Source organism: Mixophyes fleayi, chromosome 6, assembly GCF_038048845.1.
Source record: "Mixophyes fleayi isolate aMixFle1 chromosome 6, aMixFle1.hap1, whole genome shotgun sequence".
NCBI classification, from domain to species: Eukaryota; Metazoa; Chordata; class Amphibia; order Anura; family Limnodynastidae; genus Mixophyes; species Mixophyes fleayi.
Genome location: NC_134407.1, coordinates 28,330,960 through 28,352,209, shown reverse-complemented (window position 1 = coordinate 28,352,209; position 21,250 = coordinate 28,330,960). Strand labels below are relative to the sequence as shown.

At 38.6% G+C, this 21,250-nt stretch overlaps 1 protein-coding gene across 1 annotated transcript in view; it reads right to left on the bottom strand.

The window, feature by feature from the left end:
- LOC142160976 (protein FRA10AC1) overlaps nt 1–20,633 on the bottom strand; it is a 30,076-nt gene extending 9,443 nt beyond the window's left edge. Inside the window, exons 1-8 of the mRNA XM_075216139.1 lie at nt 20,537–20,633; nt 17,573–17,649; nt 14,412–14,507; nt 14,283–14,328; nt 10,909–10,985; nt 9,869–9,952; nt 8,684–8,768; nt 7,514–7,559 (exon numbers count right to left, since the gene is read on the bottom strand). Coding sequence (XP_075072240.1) covers nt 7,514–7,559; nt 8,684–8,768; nt 9,869–9,952; nt 10,909–10,985; nt 14,283–14,328; nt 14,412–14,507; nt 17,573–17,649; nt 20,537–20,551 — 526 coding nt within the window. The 5' untranslated portion in view covers nt 20,552–20,633. The remainder of the gene's footprint in view (nt 1–7,513; nt 7,560–8,683; nt 8,769–9,868; nt 9,953–10,908; nt 10,986–14,282; nt 14,329–14,411; nt 14,508–17,572; nt 17,650–20,536) is intronic.
- Nucleotides 20,634–21,250: the final 617 nt, after the last annotated feature.

Sequence of the window (21,250 nt, the reverse complement as noted above, 5' to 3'; positions counted from 1 at the left end):
AATATTTTACTTTTATGTATTACATGTAAAACTCTACATAAACAGTCTACAATATAGACACATTTTACCGAAGTTTTTGAGACATGAAAGCTAAATAAAAAGTCATGATTCACACATCACTGGGTGCTCTTCTGTTTGGAGCCTTCCAGTGGAACCCTCTGGTAACCGTAATGACCAGTCAGACCATTGTAGCACTGCATATGGATATAGTTTTACAAACTCTGCAACAGTCTCTTCATCTTAAGATTTCAGTCCTGATCAGAATCTAGTGGTTAGAACTTGTGAGAAAATGGTTTTGCTTTCTATTATATATTGACATATACATGTAACTCCTGCAACCTGAGCGGGCAGAACTACATCTCCCAGCATGCAGTGGTTGGGGAAGCGTGTGAAGGAGCAGGTACAAACGGCAGATGGAGATTCTGAGAGGCACTAAGGGAGACAGACATCCTGAGGGAATCTTTAGATAAATCTTTATTAATACATTGATAAAATTGTCCTAGTAGCGAAATATTAAAACTTGTAATGACATATCATGTGAATTGTAACATAAACTGTTAAGAAGACAAGTAACCCTTGTCCTGCCGCAACCCTGCTCTGATTGACTGGTTTATTGATTATCAGCAAATGTATTCAATTGTATCACCAGCCCTTGTTATAACTTGATTTCACCCTTGCTCTCAGCCAAAAAAATATCTCCTTGTAGATAACAGATTCAGTGTTACCTTTCAATAATTACAATGTATCTATAGTGATTTTGCTACAGTATAGGGCATTCCCTCATACAGCCACAGGGAAAATGTTAGCCCTCACTAGGTCCTCTAAGCTGTAAACTCCGTTACAGACATATGTATATATTGATATTAATTCACCAATCTTGTCTGTTTAGGCTGACCTCTGTAGCTGTGAGGTGCAAGACTATCTGCACTTAGTGCCCCACTGTCTCCTCCTTGTAACACTCTGCTACCTATCTATGGCGGAATAAACCGCTCTAGGTTATGATTGTCTGGCTACAACCTTTTGCCTAAGTGAAAGCTAATAGCGAAACGCGCGTCGGCGAACGCCGCACTCGCTGCTCTGTATTTGTTAGTCCCGTACAATTATAAAATAGCCCGGCAATTAGAACTTAGAGCGGTTTATCCCGCTATAGATAGATAGCAGAGTGTTACTAGGAGGAGATAGTGGGGCACGGAGTGCAGACAGTATTGCACCTCATAGTCAAAGAGGTCTGGTTTAGCAGACAGGATTGGATTAATAATATAAGTATATACTTATGTCTGCCAAAGAGTTTATAGCCTATGAGTACCTATTGAGGATTAACATTTTCCCTGTGGTTATATGAGGGAATGTGGTTATATTTCGCTACTAGGACAATTTTATCAATGTATTAATAAAGATTTATCTAAAGATTTTAACTACGAAGTCAATACACATTTATATTTCTCTAAACTCATTTCAAGAGTGCCCCATAAGATCATCCTTTTCTCTCAATTTGTACAAATGATGTATTTGTTGATCGGGTGCACCCTTCCTCTATTAGTATCTCTTATATAATTAAGAATGAGAGAAATACGTATTTTGAGGAGGTAACAAATGGGATGCTTGGTGCAGTCTTCTTTTTCCTTTTGATCCTGAGGGAATCCCCTGCAGCCCGTCAGAGAGAGTGTAAAGGGTGTCTGAGAAGTGTCCAGAGACGAGCCATCTTGTACACAGATGCTGGAGACTGGTGGGGATAAGACACCCATGTTTACCTTGTTATTGATCTACTTGGACTGAGTATTTTTTATTACTAGTCAGGTAGTGAACAGTTGGAGAGACCCTAAGAGAATTGGCAATAGCCCTTTTGAAGGACTGTGATCTAGTGACAAGGGTGAAGTGTAGGGAAAGGTAGTTAGGTAATAGAAACAGAGTCTAAATTGAGGATAGTTGTACCAAATGCTAGGATCCTATTCTTTATTTACGGGAAAGCACTATAACCGCGAGTTGTGGAGTCATATACATTCGTGAAATTCAAGCAATTGTAATTGAGTTTAATGTATATTGCTAGTGAGAAGTATTATGGCTACAGTAATATTGCATGATAGCAATTAAAAGGCATAGAGGTGCCTCTTAGTGGTGTAACAAGTGAGACACATTTAAAGTGTATCTAATATTATAGCTAGTCTTGTTCATGTGATATAGTAAAAACGTGTGTAAATTACTGTGTACTTATTGGGTTTTCGGCACTCAAAGTTACCCTTTATCCACTTCTTGATTTAAAGAGATATATTTTAAATATATAAAACTTAGAAAACCTTTAGGAGTTCACTCTTCAGTAATAAGAGTGCCATTGTAGCATCTAAAGACCAGCCTAGTGTATTGCTCTTTAAAATGTGCGTGTCTGTGGTCCTAAGTAGGGGGGCAGAGGGTTCCAGTCATTCCAAGAACTCCACGAAGATCCTACTACACCCCGACTAATGTTGAGGCACGGCGCAACAAAGGAAACAAGGGAAAGGTTTATATACAGACAGGATATCCTGCAGATCTGGGGAACATTTCCTGGAGATTTAATTCAGGTATCTAGGAATAACAGGAATGTCCATTGCAAAAATTCTGTCAATCACTACTTTCATTTATTAGTTGTACAAGTAACAGCTCTGTGGATACATGGCTGTATGAAATGTCTAAAGACTAGCCAAGTTATATCCAAGGGCTACAAAATAACTCTGTGTTTATCAGCAAGGCTTTTATTTTATCAACACAGATGGCAGAAATATAAAGCAATGTATTTAGAGATGGGAATCCTGTGAAAGTGGAACCCCCATGCAAAGGATAGCTAGAGGAGGCTAGAAGACTGTATAAACAGGGTTCAGCACAACACTCTATACGCTACTACAGTCTGCTAAAAAGCCTGGTTTACAGCCCATAGTGATTGCATGGCAGAGCTGTGCAACCAATTACCTCCCAAAAACTCCAAACTAGCCATAGGTCAGTCACACAGCGCTAAGAGTACGAGCTTCACTGTGACTAAACTTAGCCAGTCAGCAGGCTCAACCACAGACTCAAACCCCTTTACTTTCACATGTCGGATTTGATCAAGCTAGTCATACATAACCCATTCTGGGCTATTAAGAAAAAACATCATCAGCTGTGAAAAGTCCCAGTATTCCCTAACAGTGTCCCACAACAGCCGGAGGACCACAGGTTGCCAAGGCCTCAACTGAAATGAACTTTAATAGGTTATGGAAGATTAACCATAATAGAACTTTGCACAATATCTCCTTACAATGCTGTAGCGCAGTGGAGTAGACTGTAGGCATCACTGTTGCTGTATATGATTATGTGTAATCAAACACTTCATAGAAGGAAAAATTAAGGAAATATAATTCAATACACAGTAAGTACTGATTAAAATATGAATCAGACTTCTACAAGATTTTGGCTTTAATTGAATATAAATTCATCCAGGTTTCAGAAAGATCCTCTACTTCAAATTATTGGATTTTGTCACTTATAAGTTGTACACACAAAAGCAGACAGGAATTGCTAATGCAAAGTACTTGTCAGCTGCTAGATCCATGTCGTGCTTCTGAAGGTGAAATCACAGCGCTTTTTGAAAGATTAACCTGAAAGTGCTCTGACTTAAGCAGCTAACAGGTAGATCCCCCCGCCCCCTACTGAGAGGGCTCGCCTGCAACATATGCTAGCTTCTACCACCATACATACACTCATGGAAAATGCAGGGCCTGATCCACACGGCTTACATAGTCTCTTCATTAAACAACAATGGTCAAAAGCAAATCTCAGTAGCATAGAAATGTTCAGACTTTTAATATATTTGTCTAATATAAAACACTTTCAAACAGATGAGATATGTGCACTGCAGTTCATATTCTGTGCACCCTCAATTAGGATCTGTGGTCAATGCTAGTTATAGGGTTGTGTGTGAACTTATTCATAGAGGACAAATAATCCTATTTAATTTGTGGTCTGCAGTGTGTTCAGCAAGCGCCTGATTGCTGCTCACAGTTATACCAGGCTAAAATGACACACACACCATTATGCAGTTTAGATTCAGATTTTTTTGCATGCTGTACACCTGAGACTTCATTAAAATATATATTCCAAGAACAACCAATGTGTTAGGAAACAATAATGATCTAATTTATGTGATAAAGTCTGTTTAAGAGTACATAACTTAACTGTGGCCCTTGTCCGATCTCATGCACCACCGCGCCAACACCCAGCGATTACGGTAGAATAGATCTGATAGCCATCTGTGGGGAGCGTGCTTATTACACAGCAGAATTACTACAAGCAGGTTTTACATCCAGCGATTCAAGTGTCAGTGTGTACTGACAGTGCACTTCCTATAGATGCCAATGTCATCGCCACATGTACTACTTTGGGCATAGTATATAATATTTACACAAATGGGCTTCAATAGGATAAGCTTTAGCACCTGGTAGATTTGCTGGCTTTGCTCTGGATCAACACATTACCGAATTTAGAGAGGTTTAACTTCATTAATGACTTAATGATCTTTAGCACAGTAGTACTAATTATTATTATTATTTATTAATGGAATTATGTTTATTACTCTGATGCAGTCTATTTGAAAGTATAAATGCATTTCCCTGTCTAGGCCATGCTCTCCAATAATGTACAAGCGCACGTGAAGCTGTCTAATCTGCTTAGAGAAGATGGACACTTATCCTGTTTAACATCTGAATTGCAACGACCCGCTGATAACGTCAGCTCTGATTACCAGGGGTTATTTTTAAAATTATGCAATGACTTTCAAGGATAATGAAGGGAAACACCAGGACTGGTAATAACACTGACCAATAACGAGGAGACAAGCTGGCTGGAAAATGTGACCCTTTATATGGTAGCGGTGAGAAGAGACCGTGAAGGGAATAGAACACTTTATACATTTTCAGTAGGGATGTCACGTGGCTCAAAGCAGAAATAGTACATTTTACTTACAGTACTGTGATCCAATACATAATGCTTCTTAAGATGACAGGTGGCACAAAGTGCAGATAGATTAAATCACAAGAGAACTGTATTTAATGTACATTTAAATCCACTTGTTCCACCAAGGACAAAATATTAAATCTGTCTGTCTGAGCATCCTGCGACTTCACCAACAGTTTGATTTCCTGTGAACCAGCACAGGTACTAGTTATAATTAGTATCTTTTATTTAAAAGGTGCCACAAATGGCCTGCAGTACTGTACGTAAGGGGTGAACAAAGTAGATACACAGACACCTACGAAAAATACAAAATAACACTTCACAGTTATACAAAGACCAGGAAGATATAAAAAAGGATGAATATGGTCGAGGGGCGGTTTCCATTACAATATTTGCAGTGAAGACAGAAAAGTCTTGTAAGGTGAAGACGTGACTCTGCCCCTAACTACAGCACAATTTCTAGGCCTCCAACCCTGCAATTCATCTGCCTTTAAAGTCAGACTGTAAAACTGGCTCTACAATGTGGATAAAAGCGTTGCTGGCAGCACAGACTTGAGCGATGGTAACCACAAATTAATTTCTAGATGTGTAATCTGTAACAGAGAAGCCACAAAATGTCTAAGTCATTCCATTGGCACTTCACCAGGTGCATTGTGCCAAGTTTGGATTCGCACTGGATAAATCCTCCGTATTATACTATCACCTTCCCCCAGCTAATACCCTTAGTTTTCAGTTACAAATATATCAGTTAATAACGTGCTACAGTATTTCCCCTACAAAAAAAGTCTTGCACTTACCGTTCTACCAACTTGCATTTATGTACATTGTGGTTGTGGCCAGCACGGATATTAAGTGTTACTGAAATGAGAATTTTCCTATGAAAATGTTCCATAGAAGATATAAAGATAATTGTGCACTATTTGAATCCTGGAAACGTTTCAATAACGTGAATGTATGAGAACCTTTCAATTGATCTCAATACTGTGCATCCGAATGGCCTGCAGTGCCCTCTAGTGTTTACTTGGGACATTTGCATGCATTGATGAAAAAGTCACAGCTAATTTATTGCAATAATGCCGACACTTTCAGTCAACACTAGGACGCTGTTGGAAGTGGAAGATCTGCATTTCAACAACCTGACACAGCAAATGTTGTTCCACCTAATATAATTCAAAATGTCCAGACAGACAACTGAACACATTAGCAGGGCCTGACAATTAGCTGTACACTATTCAGCAAATCTGTATGTAGTCTTCTGTATTCAGCCTCCTTAAACACCATCTCTCTGTAATGGACCTGTAGCTTGTTATGGCTACTTTAAACTTTAAAAATTAACTGCGATAGTACAACATGATTTTTGTTGAAACCATTATTACTGTAATCATCCAATACAGAATGAACTAATAGCTACCTATTCACAAGATATTATAAATGAGAACACACAGATAATGGAAGCATTATACTGTACAGAAAGCCATTAAACCGAAGTTGATCTAGTATGGAAATGTATATACGTACAATTTCCTATATCCTGACAAAACTTGAGTTGTTTGCACTAACGATATTGGAAACTAAGCTAAATGTTTTTCTTATGCAGAATCCTGTCTTCAATTCTACTGAAGGACCCAGACAGTTCAGGAAGTGTCTCTAAGTGCGAAACGGCCGATACCAGAACAGTATTCTGCTGCATAACAAACTCAAATAACAAAGATAAACGTATCAAATTGCAGCAAGTCAAATTCTGACATATTGGTGTATGTTATTAATTGGGTTTTGTGATGAAACCCTTCTTGTAGCTCTCCCTCCCTGTCCTGTGGTAGGTGATTCCCTGGGTATCCAATAGCTCTGCCTGTATCAAGTATGCGAGCGGGAGTAATATACAAGGTGGCAGTGTGGGACCACTGGACATTTTGGGGTCCGGTACATTTGGCAAAGGGTGCATCACAGTTAAGCAAAACACCAGATTTATACTTAACATAGTAAACTCCACCGAATGCCCTAGAATTTAAGGTTTGGGTGGAGCTATTTAAATGCCATTTCTTTCAAGTTAGCATTAACATGCTCATCACTATCTCATCAAGATTACACAGGGTCTATTTGTGCGGACAGAATTTTACTGCAGCATTCGGGATATCCTGTCTCAGTGAATTATTTGGAGACACTCTAAATCCTGATGTAGTGATCCAGTAGCCAGGGGACAGATGTAATGGTTATACCCACATCAATAGTCTAGCATAGATAAAAACAGACTACATCAGCACAATCCATCAGACAGCTCCCCCCCCAATATTTGGCTTAGGAATGAAACGGAGGTGGTCATCAGCTTCACTGAGAGAGCGGCCTGCAATTAAAGAGCCGGGTGAACCCAGCAGCCAATCAATAGAAGGCGTTTCGTCCAGTTAAATCACAGTGATTTCTGAAGTTTGTGTGTCCAAGACGGAAATACTGAGATTTTAAAGTTATTTTTTTATTGATTAAGTCCAATTTTGAATGCATTTCTGAAAAAAGTGCGAAACGATCCTTGCAGTATAAGAACTATGTTTTTATTAATTACCTTTTCCAGAGATCACTTCTTTTTCCACCCTCCATCGAAACCCAAACTGCAGTAAGGTAAAAAAAAATAAAAATATATAAATATAATAAACAGATGTAAATGACAATATACCAGATTATAGCTTTGTCGCTAGGACTGCGAATTGTAGACCAACTAGAAAACAGAAGTGACTGACAAACGAAAACAGGGCTGTTGATGGGGAATGCTGAACAAATATACTTAGTCTTGAAACTGATTATTAGAGGATTACAATAAATAAAATACTTTAACTTTTTAAAATTAGAATATAAAACCGTGACAATATTACTGAACAAGTGATTTTGTATAGAACAATGGTGGTCAGCACATGACAAGAAAGTTTGCTATGATAGAGATCATTTATACCTATGGTAAACGCTCTCGGAACACACAGAAGCGCCTGGAATGTTACATGAACTGTTTTCTCGTACATTCCGCATTCCTCATTCGCTGGCTGCAGTCAAATTAACTGTCAGAGTTTTAACATTGTGTTTATAGTGGGCAGCACGGTGGCTAAGTGGTTAGCACTTCTGCCTTACAACACTGGGATCATGACTTCGATTCCCGACCATGGCCTTATCTGTGAGAAGTTTGTATGTTCTCCCCGTGTTTGCGTGGGTTTCATCCGGGTGCTCCGGTTTCCTCCCACACTCCAAAAACATACTGGTAGGTTAATTGGCTGCTAACAAATTGACCCTAGTCGGTCTGTGTGTGTATGTTAGGGAATTTAGACTGTAAGCCCCAATGGGGCAGGGACTGATGTGAATGAGTTCTCTGTACAGCGCTGCGGAATTAGTGGCGCTATATAAATAAATGGTGATGATGATATTGAAATATTCAATTAACATGATATTCCATCTGTAACTGAATGTTATAGTCTGACATTTTTATTTTTTTAATATTCTATATTTTGCCATTTTCAAAATGCAACTATACAACGTAATATTTCAAATAAAACAGATGATACAACAATAAGAAACATTCCCAAACAACGTGTAAACGCTCCAATCTCCCATCTGTGTTTACCAGAAATGCTTTGTTTGTTTAAAAAGACGGGAAAAAGAATTTCCAAAAGATTGAGGTTTAATGTCTCTTTCAACAACACTGGAACAGTTCAGACAAATAACAGAGGGTATCGCTACATCCACAAACCTTGTTTTCCTTGTATTTGCTTAGATCCGCTATGCAGTATTCTTTAAATAATTTATCATAGTATTTCTTTGCAAGTCTCTTCTCCCTGTCAGCACAGAATAAAAAGTGTCTTAATTTAGCTGTAAAGGAAAAATTCACACATCTGCTCGTACTTAGAAAATGCTGTTATACAGCATTGATGTGATGAGCAAAATATGTTATGAATAATTATGAATTGTTGATGGAAGGGATTATATTCCTGTCTTTGAAGGTCATTTCTAGGATACATTGACTGGCACCAAAGTTCTGCTGACCCCATAAAATATAAAAGTCTAAAAATAGCTTGGTATGTCATTAATAATGCATAATAAATGGGTAATACAATAACTGATAATGTACACACTACCGAGAAGAGAAGTTATTATATGTTCCTAAAATGATCTGGTTTCTTATGTATGCATCCAGCTATTGGATATTTTCATATATTGCACTGCAAGACAACTAAACTCAATTGAACATTTCTTACATAGCGTGAAGGGAAAATGCAATGCTCCGTGGCGTCTTTGTTAAAAAGTAAAGTACCATAAAGTGTTACCTCTGTATGCCCAATTTTAGCAACAGCAAAACACAGCATGCCAGTCATACCCAATCAAACCTGTGGTCACCAGTCTGTACGATGGCATAGAGCATACTTGTCTATTCTCCCAGAATGTTCAAGAGGTTCACAAATTACTGGGGGGCCTCTCCGACTTATTCAATTTAAAAGAAAACCCTTGGTCAGGAACCAGTATGTGCTTTCATTCTTTAGAAGAGATTTTAAACTACCTGAAGCAATCTTTTATTTTATGAAAACAACTCATGTCAAAAGAGATGTTAATCTAGAATGAAAAAAAACGCCCAAAAAAATATAAAATAATAACCCCACTGCCGCCACCTAAATAGGACAAAAGCGTGCTACTGATGTAATAACATTTTTATTTTCCCCCAAGCACCAGGGCCAGTGGTGATCCACTCCTGGGGCTCTGTGGTATAAACACAACATAACTCATGATAGAAAACAGAACTACAAATATAAAAATAGGACAAAGCAATTATTTCCACACAATGGCCAAACTCAATGCGTTCTTATCCCAGTAAACAAGTATTTATGGGTTACAGGTTTATTTCAATTATATCTATAACTCCATGTTAAGTCACTCAATTTACCAAGACATTTCTTCTTCATCTTCCTCCTGCCAAAGGAATCGATGGTTTTCTCGTATGACATCCAAGTCTGTTTTACGGTTTCCTCTACAGACAGAGAGAGAATCTTATGAACACAGAGGCATGTGATAAAATGTATTTATTTTGTACAATAACATGAACAGGCTGAGCAGCAGTAATTATTCTGTCAGCTGACAAGGAGACTTCACAACAGAGAGAATGTATGGATAAAATAATTTTTAGGCACAAATAAGCATTCTGTGGAGTCACTGGAGTGGTTTATTTTAGGGAACCTATTGCTGGACACTGATCTAGGGGTGCTTGTTAATGGCAGATTCAATATTCAGTGTCAATTCTCTGCATCAACTGTGTGGGAAAACATAAGTGTTTATAAACATAGGTACATGAGCAGAGCACAAGTCTGTTTCTATAAAACCACCTTAGACATTCTGTATACAAAATAACATTTACACAAAAGGGAAGCAACCAATCAGATTCCAGCTATCATTTTGTAGAATGTACTAAATAAATGATAGCTAGAATCGGATTGGTTTTTCAAACCCGCCGGAAAACTCTCAGCTTGATACATTTACCCTGTGGTGTCGCTATTTTAACAGCTTCATTTAAGATACCTTACAGATAGTTTTTTCTATACCTCTATTTTTTTCATTATTTCGCTAGCCAATGAGATTGTAGATGCAAAGAACAGCAATCTTTTTATATTTCTTCTGTATTTTAATGTATACCAATAAAGCAGCAATGCATGTTTTAAATGTGAAAAAATTGCAAGCCACTGAGTGACCCTAGTACACACATTTTCCTCTCCTCTTATTTTTAGTGAATTGTAATTATGTGTGGGTGAACCCACCAGTGTATCACATATATACATATTATTCTTTTGATTAGAGAAGTTGCAGGGGGGTCTGTGACTGCACTTAGTTCAGTGTGAAACTTTATGCAACAGTAACAAACTTCCCAATAAGGGAGTATAATTTTACACATCAGTAACATCTATTCCTAGACGAGGATTTTAACGTACTTACTTGGAAAGCTGGAAGTCTTGCAGCTTTCCTCCATAATACAGAACATAGTCATTTACAAACTTCTGATGTCTGGCAAACTTAGATGATTAAGGTTAAATAAATGACAATGTCTTGGCATGGTTTCATTGTAAGACACAACAACTGTATTTTATACAGATCGAAGGAGAAAGTAAAACTGCATTGGGGAGGTAAGGCGGTGTCACACGAGCACATTTTATGCTGCCTTTACACTACAAAGGCATAAGTAGCAATTCATCTTAAACGGTGTCATACGTGTAACAAACACTGGAGGTACTTCTTAAATGCTGCATACAGCGTTTTAGGAAAGTGTTAAATACTGCTCAATTATGGCAGACCCCATCACAGGGAATGATTTTAGCGCTCAGTAGTAGCAGTTAGCTTTAAAAGAGGACCTTTCAACAATGATTTAGATACTTGTAATAACCGATATATAAGCAATATTTACATACCTGAACAAGCACTAGCATTTAATACTGCAGAGCTGGATTTAAACATCATTGGCCCATAAGCATAGTACCCCACTCTGTTCAGTCTATCCAAACTAATAGCTCCTTTCCCGTTTATTTAACTATTCTGTATATGCTCTGATAAAACTTGCCTTTATACTAGAGTTCATCCTACTCTCACTGGTTCACACTCACTACTGTCTCAATCTGCTCCCTCAGCTCTGCTCTGTTCTCCCTAGACTGGAATCCTCTCACCAGCAGGGTCCTCCACGCTCTTATTTCACATCTGCATTTATTCTGTCTATCTTGTATGCCCCTGTTTTATGTATGCTCTGTTTTCCCAGAGCGTGGTGACAACCTTACAAATCAACAACAATAATAATTCTACACAGTGTCTCAGAATCCACTCTGTGGAAAAGCAGCATTGGTCCAGTCCTAGTGTAGACAAACTGAAGAGGTGCAGGCTGATCCCTGTCTATATTTATCAGTTACCCCCGCTGATCATTTTAAATGATGGCAGAATTTAGTTACATCTAATGTATAACAATTGTGAAGTTTGGGGTCATTGTGGATTGGGGTGATGGGGTTGCAGGTTGATACACTGCAAAACAGCCTAATGTGACATAACATTCTGAGGTATTACTAAATCAGGCATAATGAATCTCTGTAGGTTTATTATTTTGTGTAGGATGAAATATTCACTTTAAAGCCAATGTTAAAACCTGAAAACTATGCAAAAGAGTTAGACCCAATCAAGGTACTGCTTTTAGTGGAGAATATTATAACATTTCTTACCAGAAGGCTGCTGGTGCAGAGGGGAAGTGGACCACAGAACAGGGTGGTTAATTGTGGCTGAAGTCTTGGACTTGTAGCAGATAATTGAAGAGAGGTCCTGCCCAGTGCAGAGGAGCACTCAGGCTGTATTTGGGTAAGGGGTGGGATACGTGATCGTGAAGACGGAAGTCACCGCAATCAGTTCCATTCATGCTGTTAAGGGGGCAATGTGAGGACCCGTCTGCTGTATAACCTAGAAGGCTTTGGAAAAACCATTATACAGCAGGTGTGTATTTGCATTGCCCCCTTAATAGCATGAATGGAACGGTCGCCCTTACAAGTGACAGAAACCTCACTGTCAGTATGTGCGTTTGGCGGAATTATTGTATGTCACTATTTTAACATGTCTAATTTGCTGACAGTCGGAAATAAGCTCAGTCGCTATCATCATATCGGTGTAACCAGTGTCGGGATTTCCGTCTTCATTTTAGTGACTACCACTGTTGGATAAGGGGTTAGTGGAAAGAAGCGACAATAGGAGGAGAAGGGTAGTAAGTAGGTGCTGTATGATCTTGGTGAAGACTAAGCAACAGTGTATGTATGTGTGCTGCTACAGAAGGGGCTGCTTGTGTACAGTGGGATTTGGAGCTCTCAGCGATCCGTGTATGTAGGAGTAACTTTCGCTGGACCAGATGTCCTGCTTTGTAAAGCAGGTATCTGGCTGGCTATACATAAGGCAGTTCGTTCCCTGTGTTGCATATAATACATCCTCTCACACTCTGAGCTTGTCTATTGATTGGCTCTCTCCCCTTTCTGTTTTGCATTCTGCAAGTTCAGCATATTAATTCAATGCTGCTCACAAGGGAGATATCTTGTACTTGGAGTTCAGGGCTTAGGTCACCTAGTGGGTTCTACCTGACTCATCTACTATGTACAAGGCGCACACAGTCTGCATAGACTATTTATTAATGCTTTTTAATTAAATCAATGCAACAGTTTTTTGACGTTGCCAAAATTGGTTTGTTTATTCAGCAGGGAAATTATAGAAAAGCCAACTGATCCCAAGCTGTACATGAGATCATCGTACTCTGGATAATGTTACTGACTAACAGGACATGACAGAATTTATGTAACAAATGAAGAACACATTTGTATGAATTTTTGTTATATGATAAATTAACACCGCCCCCCCCCCCCCCCAAATTTTTTTTAAAAAAAATTGGAAAGCTTCAGGCAAACAAAACAAGGAAGATGGTAAAACAAGGAAGAATTAAACTCTGCATTTATGTTAGAAAGTGTATAACGAGGACATGCCGTCAGCCTTAGATAAAGATTTATATATTTAAAATATATATTTTTCTATCCTATGTCCTCCTCTATTTGACCATTATTCAGCTGTAATGTTTTCAATTTACTTTATTTTTGGAATAATACAAACAGTACTATAAAGGTGGGATTAGATGATTGCATACAACACAGGCAGTACAAAACAAAAACTAATATCTGTATTAATGTCACTTTGAATTCCTTATTACACCTCCAAAGTTGCTGTTTCATGTCACTCTCTACACTTTCATTTTAGCTGCTTTAGGAATGATCTGTATGCTGTTTTTAGTGCCAGAAAATATTACTTTATGGCATTTACTAAAAAAATAATTTTTTTCAGGCACATCACGGTAGGGCTTCAGCACACATCGTCACCATTTCTGGTGCCTCCACATTCGGGACATGTATTGTTCATGTGTTCAGCAGGATCCCGTCCAATGCAATGAATAGAGTATCACTGAGAGCATCTACAGTCCTTGTGCTTATGATGGAATGTTTAAGGTCCGCACATTAGCCTTAATCTCAGTAATAAGTTAAAACAATACATTTAATCAAAGACCATATCACCTATCTATAATGATAAACCAGCAGTCATTTCAAACAAGTGTTACAAGCTATAACAAACAAACCTGACTACATAACAGGAAGGAGCTGGGAGCCACAGGTGTAGACTCGGAGGGCCACCTGTTGCTCACCGGTGGTCTAGATCTTGACTAAGATTTTCTACAATTAACAGCAATTTATTCTCAAGTCAAAACATTGTAAGTAGATTATCCAACGTGTAACATGACTGCAGATAAAGGATACAGCATCCATAGATATTAGATGAAATCTCCGGTTTCGCGCTTCCTCCCTTTTTGTGAAGAGAGCAGAAAACATTTTAGTTGATTGGAAGGTATCAGGGAGGAACCACACACAGCTAACAGAATACCGTACCTGTCCCACTCTTCTGCTGCAACCTCTCTATGTGCCACCTTCCCATGTCTTTCTTTCTGAAATGGCTTTTTGAGTAATGCTTCATCTTTTTTACTTCTGAAATAGGACAACCCAGAAACATCAGCACTGAACAGTTTAACAAAATAAAAGTCACAATCAATGAATGCAGCCTTACACAGTGCGACTGAATCAACACTTTGGTCAATGTACACATTTAATTCAGTGTCTACAGCTGCACATACATGTAGGTGAATGATAGTAGTTTTAGATTTGGCACAGGCAGGACAAACATCAAAGAGAAAATAAAACGTGTCATCACTTACACATAGCTGGGTAGGCATTGAGAAATGTGATTTTGCTAAACTGATGCCATTTTGTTGCCTTATAGCCCTTTTGTTCTCTTCTAGCTTAAAGCCAGATAAGATACAGCTAGTTTGTAGGAGTAATTCATTATTCGCAAGAACCATGCTTATTACCTTGGATATAGCAGGTAGAGATAAAACCAACTCCCCCTTGGGGAGTATTCCTGTGTGAAAATGTTTGAATGTAGCAAGATCTGAGGAAAGGAAGCATGAGTGGTTAAAAACTTTTGGGGGCGTAGTTTTCTGTAATACGTGATTTTTGCTATATAGATATGGACTTGTAACTAATAAAGCAGAGCTAATTGTACACGCAAACCATGCAGTGTATTTAATTCTCTCCAGCCGATGAGCTCATAACTGATAAAGTGACACTTACAGGTGAACAATCTGATTTAGATTCAACAGCATTCTGTCAGTTAAACCAATATTCAATAGAATGCACCCAATCAATACATTAGCAACAAGTGACATCACTGACATACAAGACACACAACACATTAATGATGAAATCAAGCAGCTGTAGTGAAGAAATATAATAAATTAACTTAAAATATATCAAGTACTTGACACAGCTGTGTTACAAAAATCATTATCAAAGTACTAAGCCAACTAACTTACTTGATTTGTAGTAAACACTATTCCGAAATGTAGAGCTACATCTTTGAAAAACAACATTAACATGGATTTAGTAGTAGGATTCCCTCTATAAATATGTATGGCAATACATACTAAATCCACTTAACTTTATTGTGTAGTTCTCAGTAAATCACACAAGTATTTTCCATCTTGGACCGTCTTCACTCTGCGTTGTTGATGTCAGTACTACAAGCCAATAGTTCATGTTTTGTGTTCTGACTGAATAAACAACGTTGTGTAATTAACAGATAAATAACTTTTGCTTAGTTTATGTGGCTTTCAGAGAGACACGCTGAAAGATCTGCACAGTGCATTAGCGACCACAAACCCAATTATGAAACCAACAGGGATTTGATTCCACAAAGGCTTTGATTTTCAGCTCATAAGCTACCAATGACTAGTGGCAAATAAAGGGTGGCTAGATGACGCTGTAGCTATATTGAAGAGATGTGGACGGATTGTTACACACTGCTGTTACACTCAGTCACATTAACCATAAACCAGACAATCTCCGCTTCAATCCCATGTGTGATCATTCTATAACAATGCGATAGCTAGGGTCATGGTCTTGTACAAAGAAGTGGGGTATAATATTGGGCATGGTCCCAAAGTCCTAAACAAATATAATAGGGAGGAGGCACAGAGATGGCAGAAACACATTACCAAGTTTGCGAATAGCATAAAACAATGTATAGACTATGCTTTATCCTGTATTAGGCACAACTAAGCAAAGAGTATGGTAACGGTTAAAGTACCAGTTCTAAAAACTCATTTATGATCGTCTCTTGTGTTTATGTTGTGACATTAGTCTATGGAGAGGACTGTCTAATGGGAATGGGGTGTAACGTATCACAGAAAGATATAATTGCATAGTAATAAGTTAAATATTATTGCTTTCACTTTTCACTGGGTGTCTGATAACATAACAGTAGTCTACAGTGTTTGGTAAAACATGCCAGCCTAAAATATAGTAAACTGAAATCCTTACCCCCTGTACATTTGCAATATAAAAAAGTGATAATCCCTCTACTGCAGCCAAGGTAACATGAAATGCATACACTGGAATAATAGATCAGTGCCACAGAGCACTGTAACAAGACACTGCTGGCCAATACTTTAGAACAAGGTGTCATTGGGCCAATCTTATTTTATTCAGTAACAGGAGTTCTGCAAAGTATGTTATTTTCAAGCCAAGAGATGATCAGCAATGGGAATTACTGCCTGGTGTGTGGTGTCAACCGCTGACCAGAACACACGGTGCCCTTATGATCCATAAAGTTGCCAGTTTTATAATCCATCTCCCAGTTCATTAGAGTTTAAACAGCACATTTGTTTGTATAGCACAATATTAAACAAGTGAAATGTAGAAACTTTGTTTTATATAGTGGTGCGTTTGCTACCGCAATCTTCCGGCATCAGTTTGCCAGGAGCCTCGGAAAAGCACTAACCAAGTCTCAGACTCACATCCATTCCTCTCCTCACATCATGACACTGCCCCCATCCACTCTCTCTTCTGTCACACAAGATCAGCACAGTCACCTGCTGCTGCTGCTGGTGTGAACATTTGGATGGTCTGAATGGCTACAGCCCGCTCTATCCCCACTCAATTCACAATTTGGGACATAATAGACAAGATGAAGATTGATAATCAAAAAGTGCTCTGGATCTATCCACATGCACCTTAAAAATATTTAAAATAATGTGCTTTAAGCACTGCAGCTCACCCTCCTCAATTTTTATTGCTGAATATCTTTACTAGTAAGTATTCATATTACTTGTCCTCTACATTCTTCTGAAGCTGTTTCAGAAACAAGAACAGGTCCCATATTCCATTGAGATGCCGCTGCAAGCATGTTAAGATTGAGTGTGTGATTTTTAACAATCAATTGCAATACAAAAGAAAAATGACGGCTGTGGGGTGTTACAACAATACTGTGGAGGTAGATGGAAAAGCACATGGAAAATGAAGTAGACCCTGGGAATGGATCTTGTAACTGGTAAGTGTTGCTTAATAAAATTCTATTTGAAAACAAATTCTCCAGGGCTGGATGGAAGCATGAACTGTTGGCAGATGTACAGTGAATGGTTACCCCCTTAAGGTCTGTAAATGTCTGGTCTTAAAAATAGCTAAAATATCTACAAATCATAACATAACAACATTACCGTTTATTCTTGACATTTTTGTCTGGGTCACCCTCCTCATCACTAAAGTCTGAGTCGTATCCTCCATAACCGTGTACCTAGATATAGCATACAAAAAAACCCCAAAAAAACAATATTAGGTTCAACACAATTTATTTGCTTTCACAATAAACCTCCTAACACAAGCTGCATGACAAAAAGATGACAGCAAGTTTCAAAATAAATCACATGATATTCAATTCAGTTGGTACTGGCCCAATAGTAACACCAGCAGCATTTTTACAACATATAGATTCCACTCATAGACGGGAGAGGAGATATTTTACACTGTATTAGTTGTGCAGCTGAATGCAAGTTAAGCTGGGTATGCACTGAAGCAATCACCATGGAGATCACACAATAAATGACAGTTTAGTCAGATATTGCAAGAGTGTGTATGCTCCCACTATCATGTTTTATGTCATGTTTTAAGCACATTGTATCAGTTGATTTGGCTTTATAAACTTCCTACAAATCCCTATCAACGATGGAACGATGTCAGGTACCAGCAGTGTAGGCAGAGTCACAATCTTTTCAGCAGATGGTTATGAGAGATAAAGAGCACAGATCTGAAGGTAAATTGTGTAGGTGTGTACACATGCATCTGTATTTTCATCGGGACTTTCAGTCGTTGGTGAAATTATTACAGAAATCGCATCTGAAACAAATTTTCAATAGGCCTTATCTGTGTGGAGTTTGTATGTTGTCTCTGTGTTTGTGTGGGTTTCCTCCGGTTTCCTCCCACACTTCAAAAACATACTGATTGGTTAATTGTCTGCCATTTAATTGCCCTTAGTCTCTCTCGGTCTGTCTGTATGTTAGGGGATTTAGATTGTAAGCTCCAATGGGACTGATATGAATGAGTTCTCTGTACAGCGCTGCGGAATTAGTGGCGCTATATAAATAAATAAATAGATGATGATGATGATGGTGTGTACCCAGCTTTACTAACCCCACTTATCAGTCATTGCCTGTGGAAGAAGACTTAGGCTGGGTACAAACTACAGTGTTATCAGACAATGATCGAGCCAATCACCCGATAAACGACCGTTCAGCCCCATATTGCATTAGTGTGTACACTTAGTTGATGAACGATAGTTGTTCCAAAGCACCGACCATCATTTGTTTTAATTGTTCAGGATAGCCATAGAGTTTACAGAGTCATGATCTTTTCAGCTGACGGTTATGACAGATGAAGACCACAGATCTGAGGGTAAATCTTGTAAAACATGTGTAGTGTGTGCACATGAATCGGGATGCTGATCAGGAATTTTGTTTTTTCAATCATTAGTTAAATCGTTACAGATAACACATTGGATAGAAAATTCTTTAGTGTGTACCCAGCCTAAGGCCAGGTACCCACTGGCATTTGATTTGCATGTAAAGTACACAAGTTCAAACGCCAGGCATGCGCTCGTGTGACTTGCATTTGGAAGTTCATTTCAGTGACATCAATGTGTCTACCTTGTCTTAAAAACATTGAAAGGAACAGAAAGCATTCAAAAAATAAATAAATCACATTTTCATGCTTTGTACTAGAGTAGAAAATGCTAATTCAATGCACAAAATTGACTCCACTAGTTATAAGAGTTTGGCTACAGTTTCCTACAGTGGGATTACAAACAGAAAGTTGGAACATGTACTAGCAAAAACTCTCTTCAGGATCATAACACTCTCAAATATCCTCTGAATCCTATTTAAGATAACCACGAGCCATTAAGATTTATCCCTTCAATCACATCCACATTTTAGTGAACACTCAAAATATACTAGAAGTGCTTCACGCCAGGCTAACAACCCACCCAAATCTTTTGCAACAGATTTGGTCACTCTGAAACGACCGAATTATATGCTAAGCGAGCAATGTTCATGATAGTACAGTTATATTAATACACAAATGTACATATTGCACAGTGGTTAGCTTTGATGCCTTGCAGCACTGGGACTTTGGGTTTGGATCCCACCAGTGCTATTTGCATGATTTGTATATACTCCTTATGTTACAGTGGCAGTAAAAAAAAAAAAACACAAAAAAAACCAAACAGTGTTAAGTTCATTGGTCTCTAACTTAACAGATGCAAGTGCATAGGATATGGAATATTAGACAAAGTTCCACTTGATAAGGGATGGAAGTGTGAGACCAAAAACACCCTGATTGCACAGTTCTGTGCAATACGCTGGCGATTTATAAATAAAACGATAATCACAATCACAGTATAGTAGGATTGGAAAAAAAATTACAGAAGCACCACGTCAGAGTGCAAGATGTGTGTGTGTAATATATATATATATATATATATATATATATCTGAATAGGTCTCGCAGCAGACCACACATAGACCAACACTACGATATAACACAAATGACAGTCCGTATGTTAGAAAGATCAACAACACCCCCCCATAGGGGCCAACTGAGATTACATTTAAACATGCAATAAGTAATGATCCTATCAATTTCAGTCGGCCCATACATTCTCATACCTCCCAACAATAAAAGGGCTAGACCCCTGCCCCACACCTCTCTGCTGAAAGACCCCTGAATTACCATGGTGAGAGGGACACATCTCCCAGCAGCCAGCATTGTCCCCTAATATTGGGAGGAATGGAAGGTATGCATGCTGCACTACCTGGACTGCAGAGTGTATGGCCAGCATTGTATTAACAGGTGTGTGTGCTAACTAGCTGTCCTGACAATATTAGGACACCATGCACGTTACATGTCACCTAACATACGATTATTCAACTGCAGAAGACACGATGCATACAGGTAATTACACATATACTTATACTGAGGGGCCTGTCCTTACCAGTGTGCATGGCAGGAAGCGCTGGGACTTGTAGTTCTACAGATATAGAGCTACACACCATGCATGAGGTACAATAACACATAATACAAACACATCAATAACTCACAGGCCAGCAAGAGCAGCTAATATGTACTTACATAATTAGACATCATTTTGCTGGTGTAATGATTAGATTCCTTCCTTTCACAACATCCTGAGTGTCCAACAATAAACAGTCCGACCGGAAACAAATGTCTTCAGCACAGTTCCGCAGCTTGCAGTACCAGCAGCAGACACTGGGGGTCCTCGTACTGGAGCTTATTGTGTATGTATATATATATATATATATATGCGTACCAGAAATACATAAATATGTGCTTATCTGTAGATTAATACTGCATATGGTCTCATCAAGGTTTGCACGTGGTCGTCACTTATGAACGTTGTGTCTCAATCAACAGAAGAAAGGAGATACCAATGGTTTTGCAGGTACTCAGCTTCGCTCGCCAGTCAGGGAATATGGTAAAAAAATTCCCATATGGTGTAGTATGTAAATTAAATATATTTATTCCACAAATAAAAATATGCAATGCTCACTCACAATTTATAAAATAAACATATGCTTATCTGTAATACAGGATTAGCAGTTAACGCTAGGTCCATACAGTGGTCCCTCCACCGTCTCCACACAGAAATACGATGAAGTGTAAACAGCTGCAGGTGTCCCAAAGGATGGCGAGTGTCACATAGGTAAAAGAACAACCCTCAACGCGTTTCGTTCCGTCCAGGTAAGCTCACAAAGCTTGGTCCAGCCGAATACTTAAACTTTTTAATGTTCTCTTTGCGGTCTTTCCAAGTTGTCCCTGCGGTTC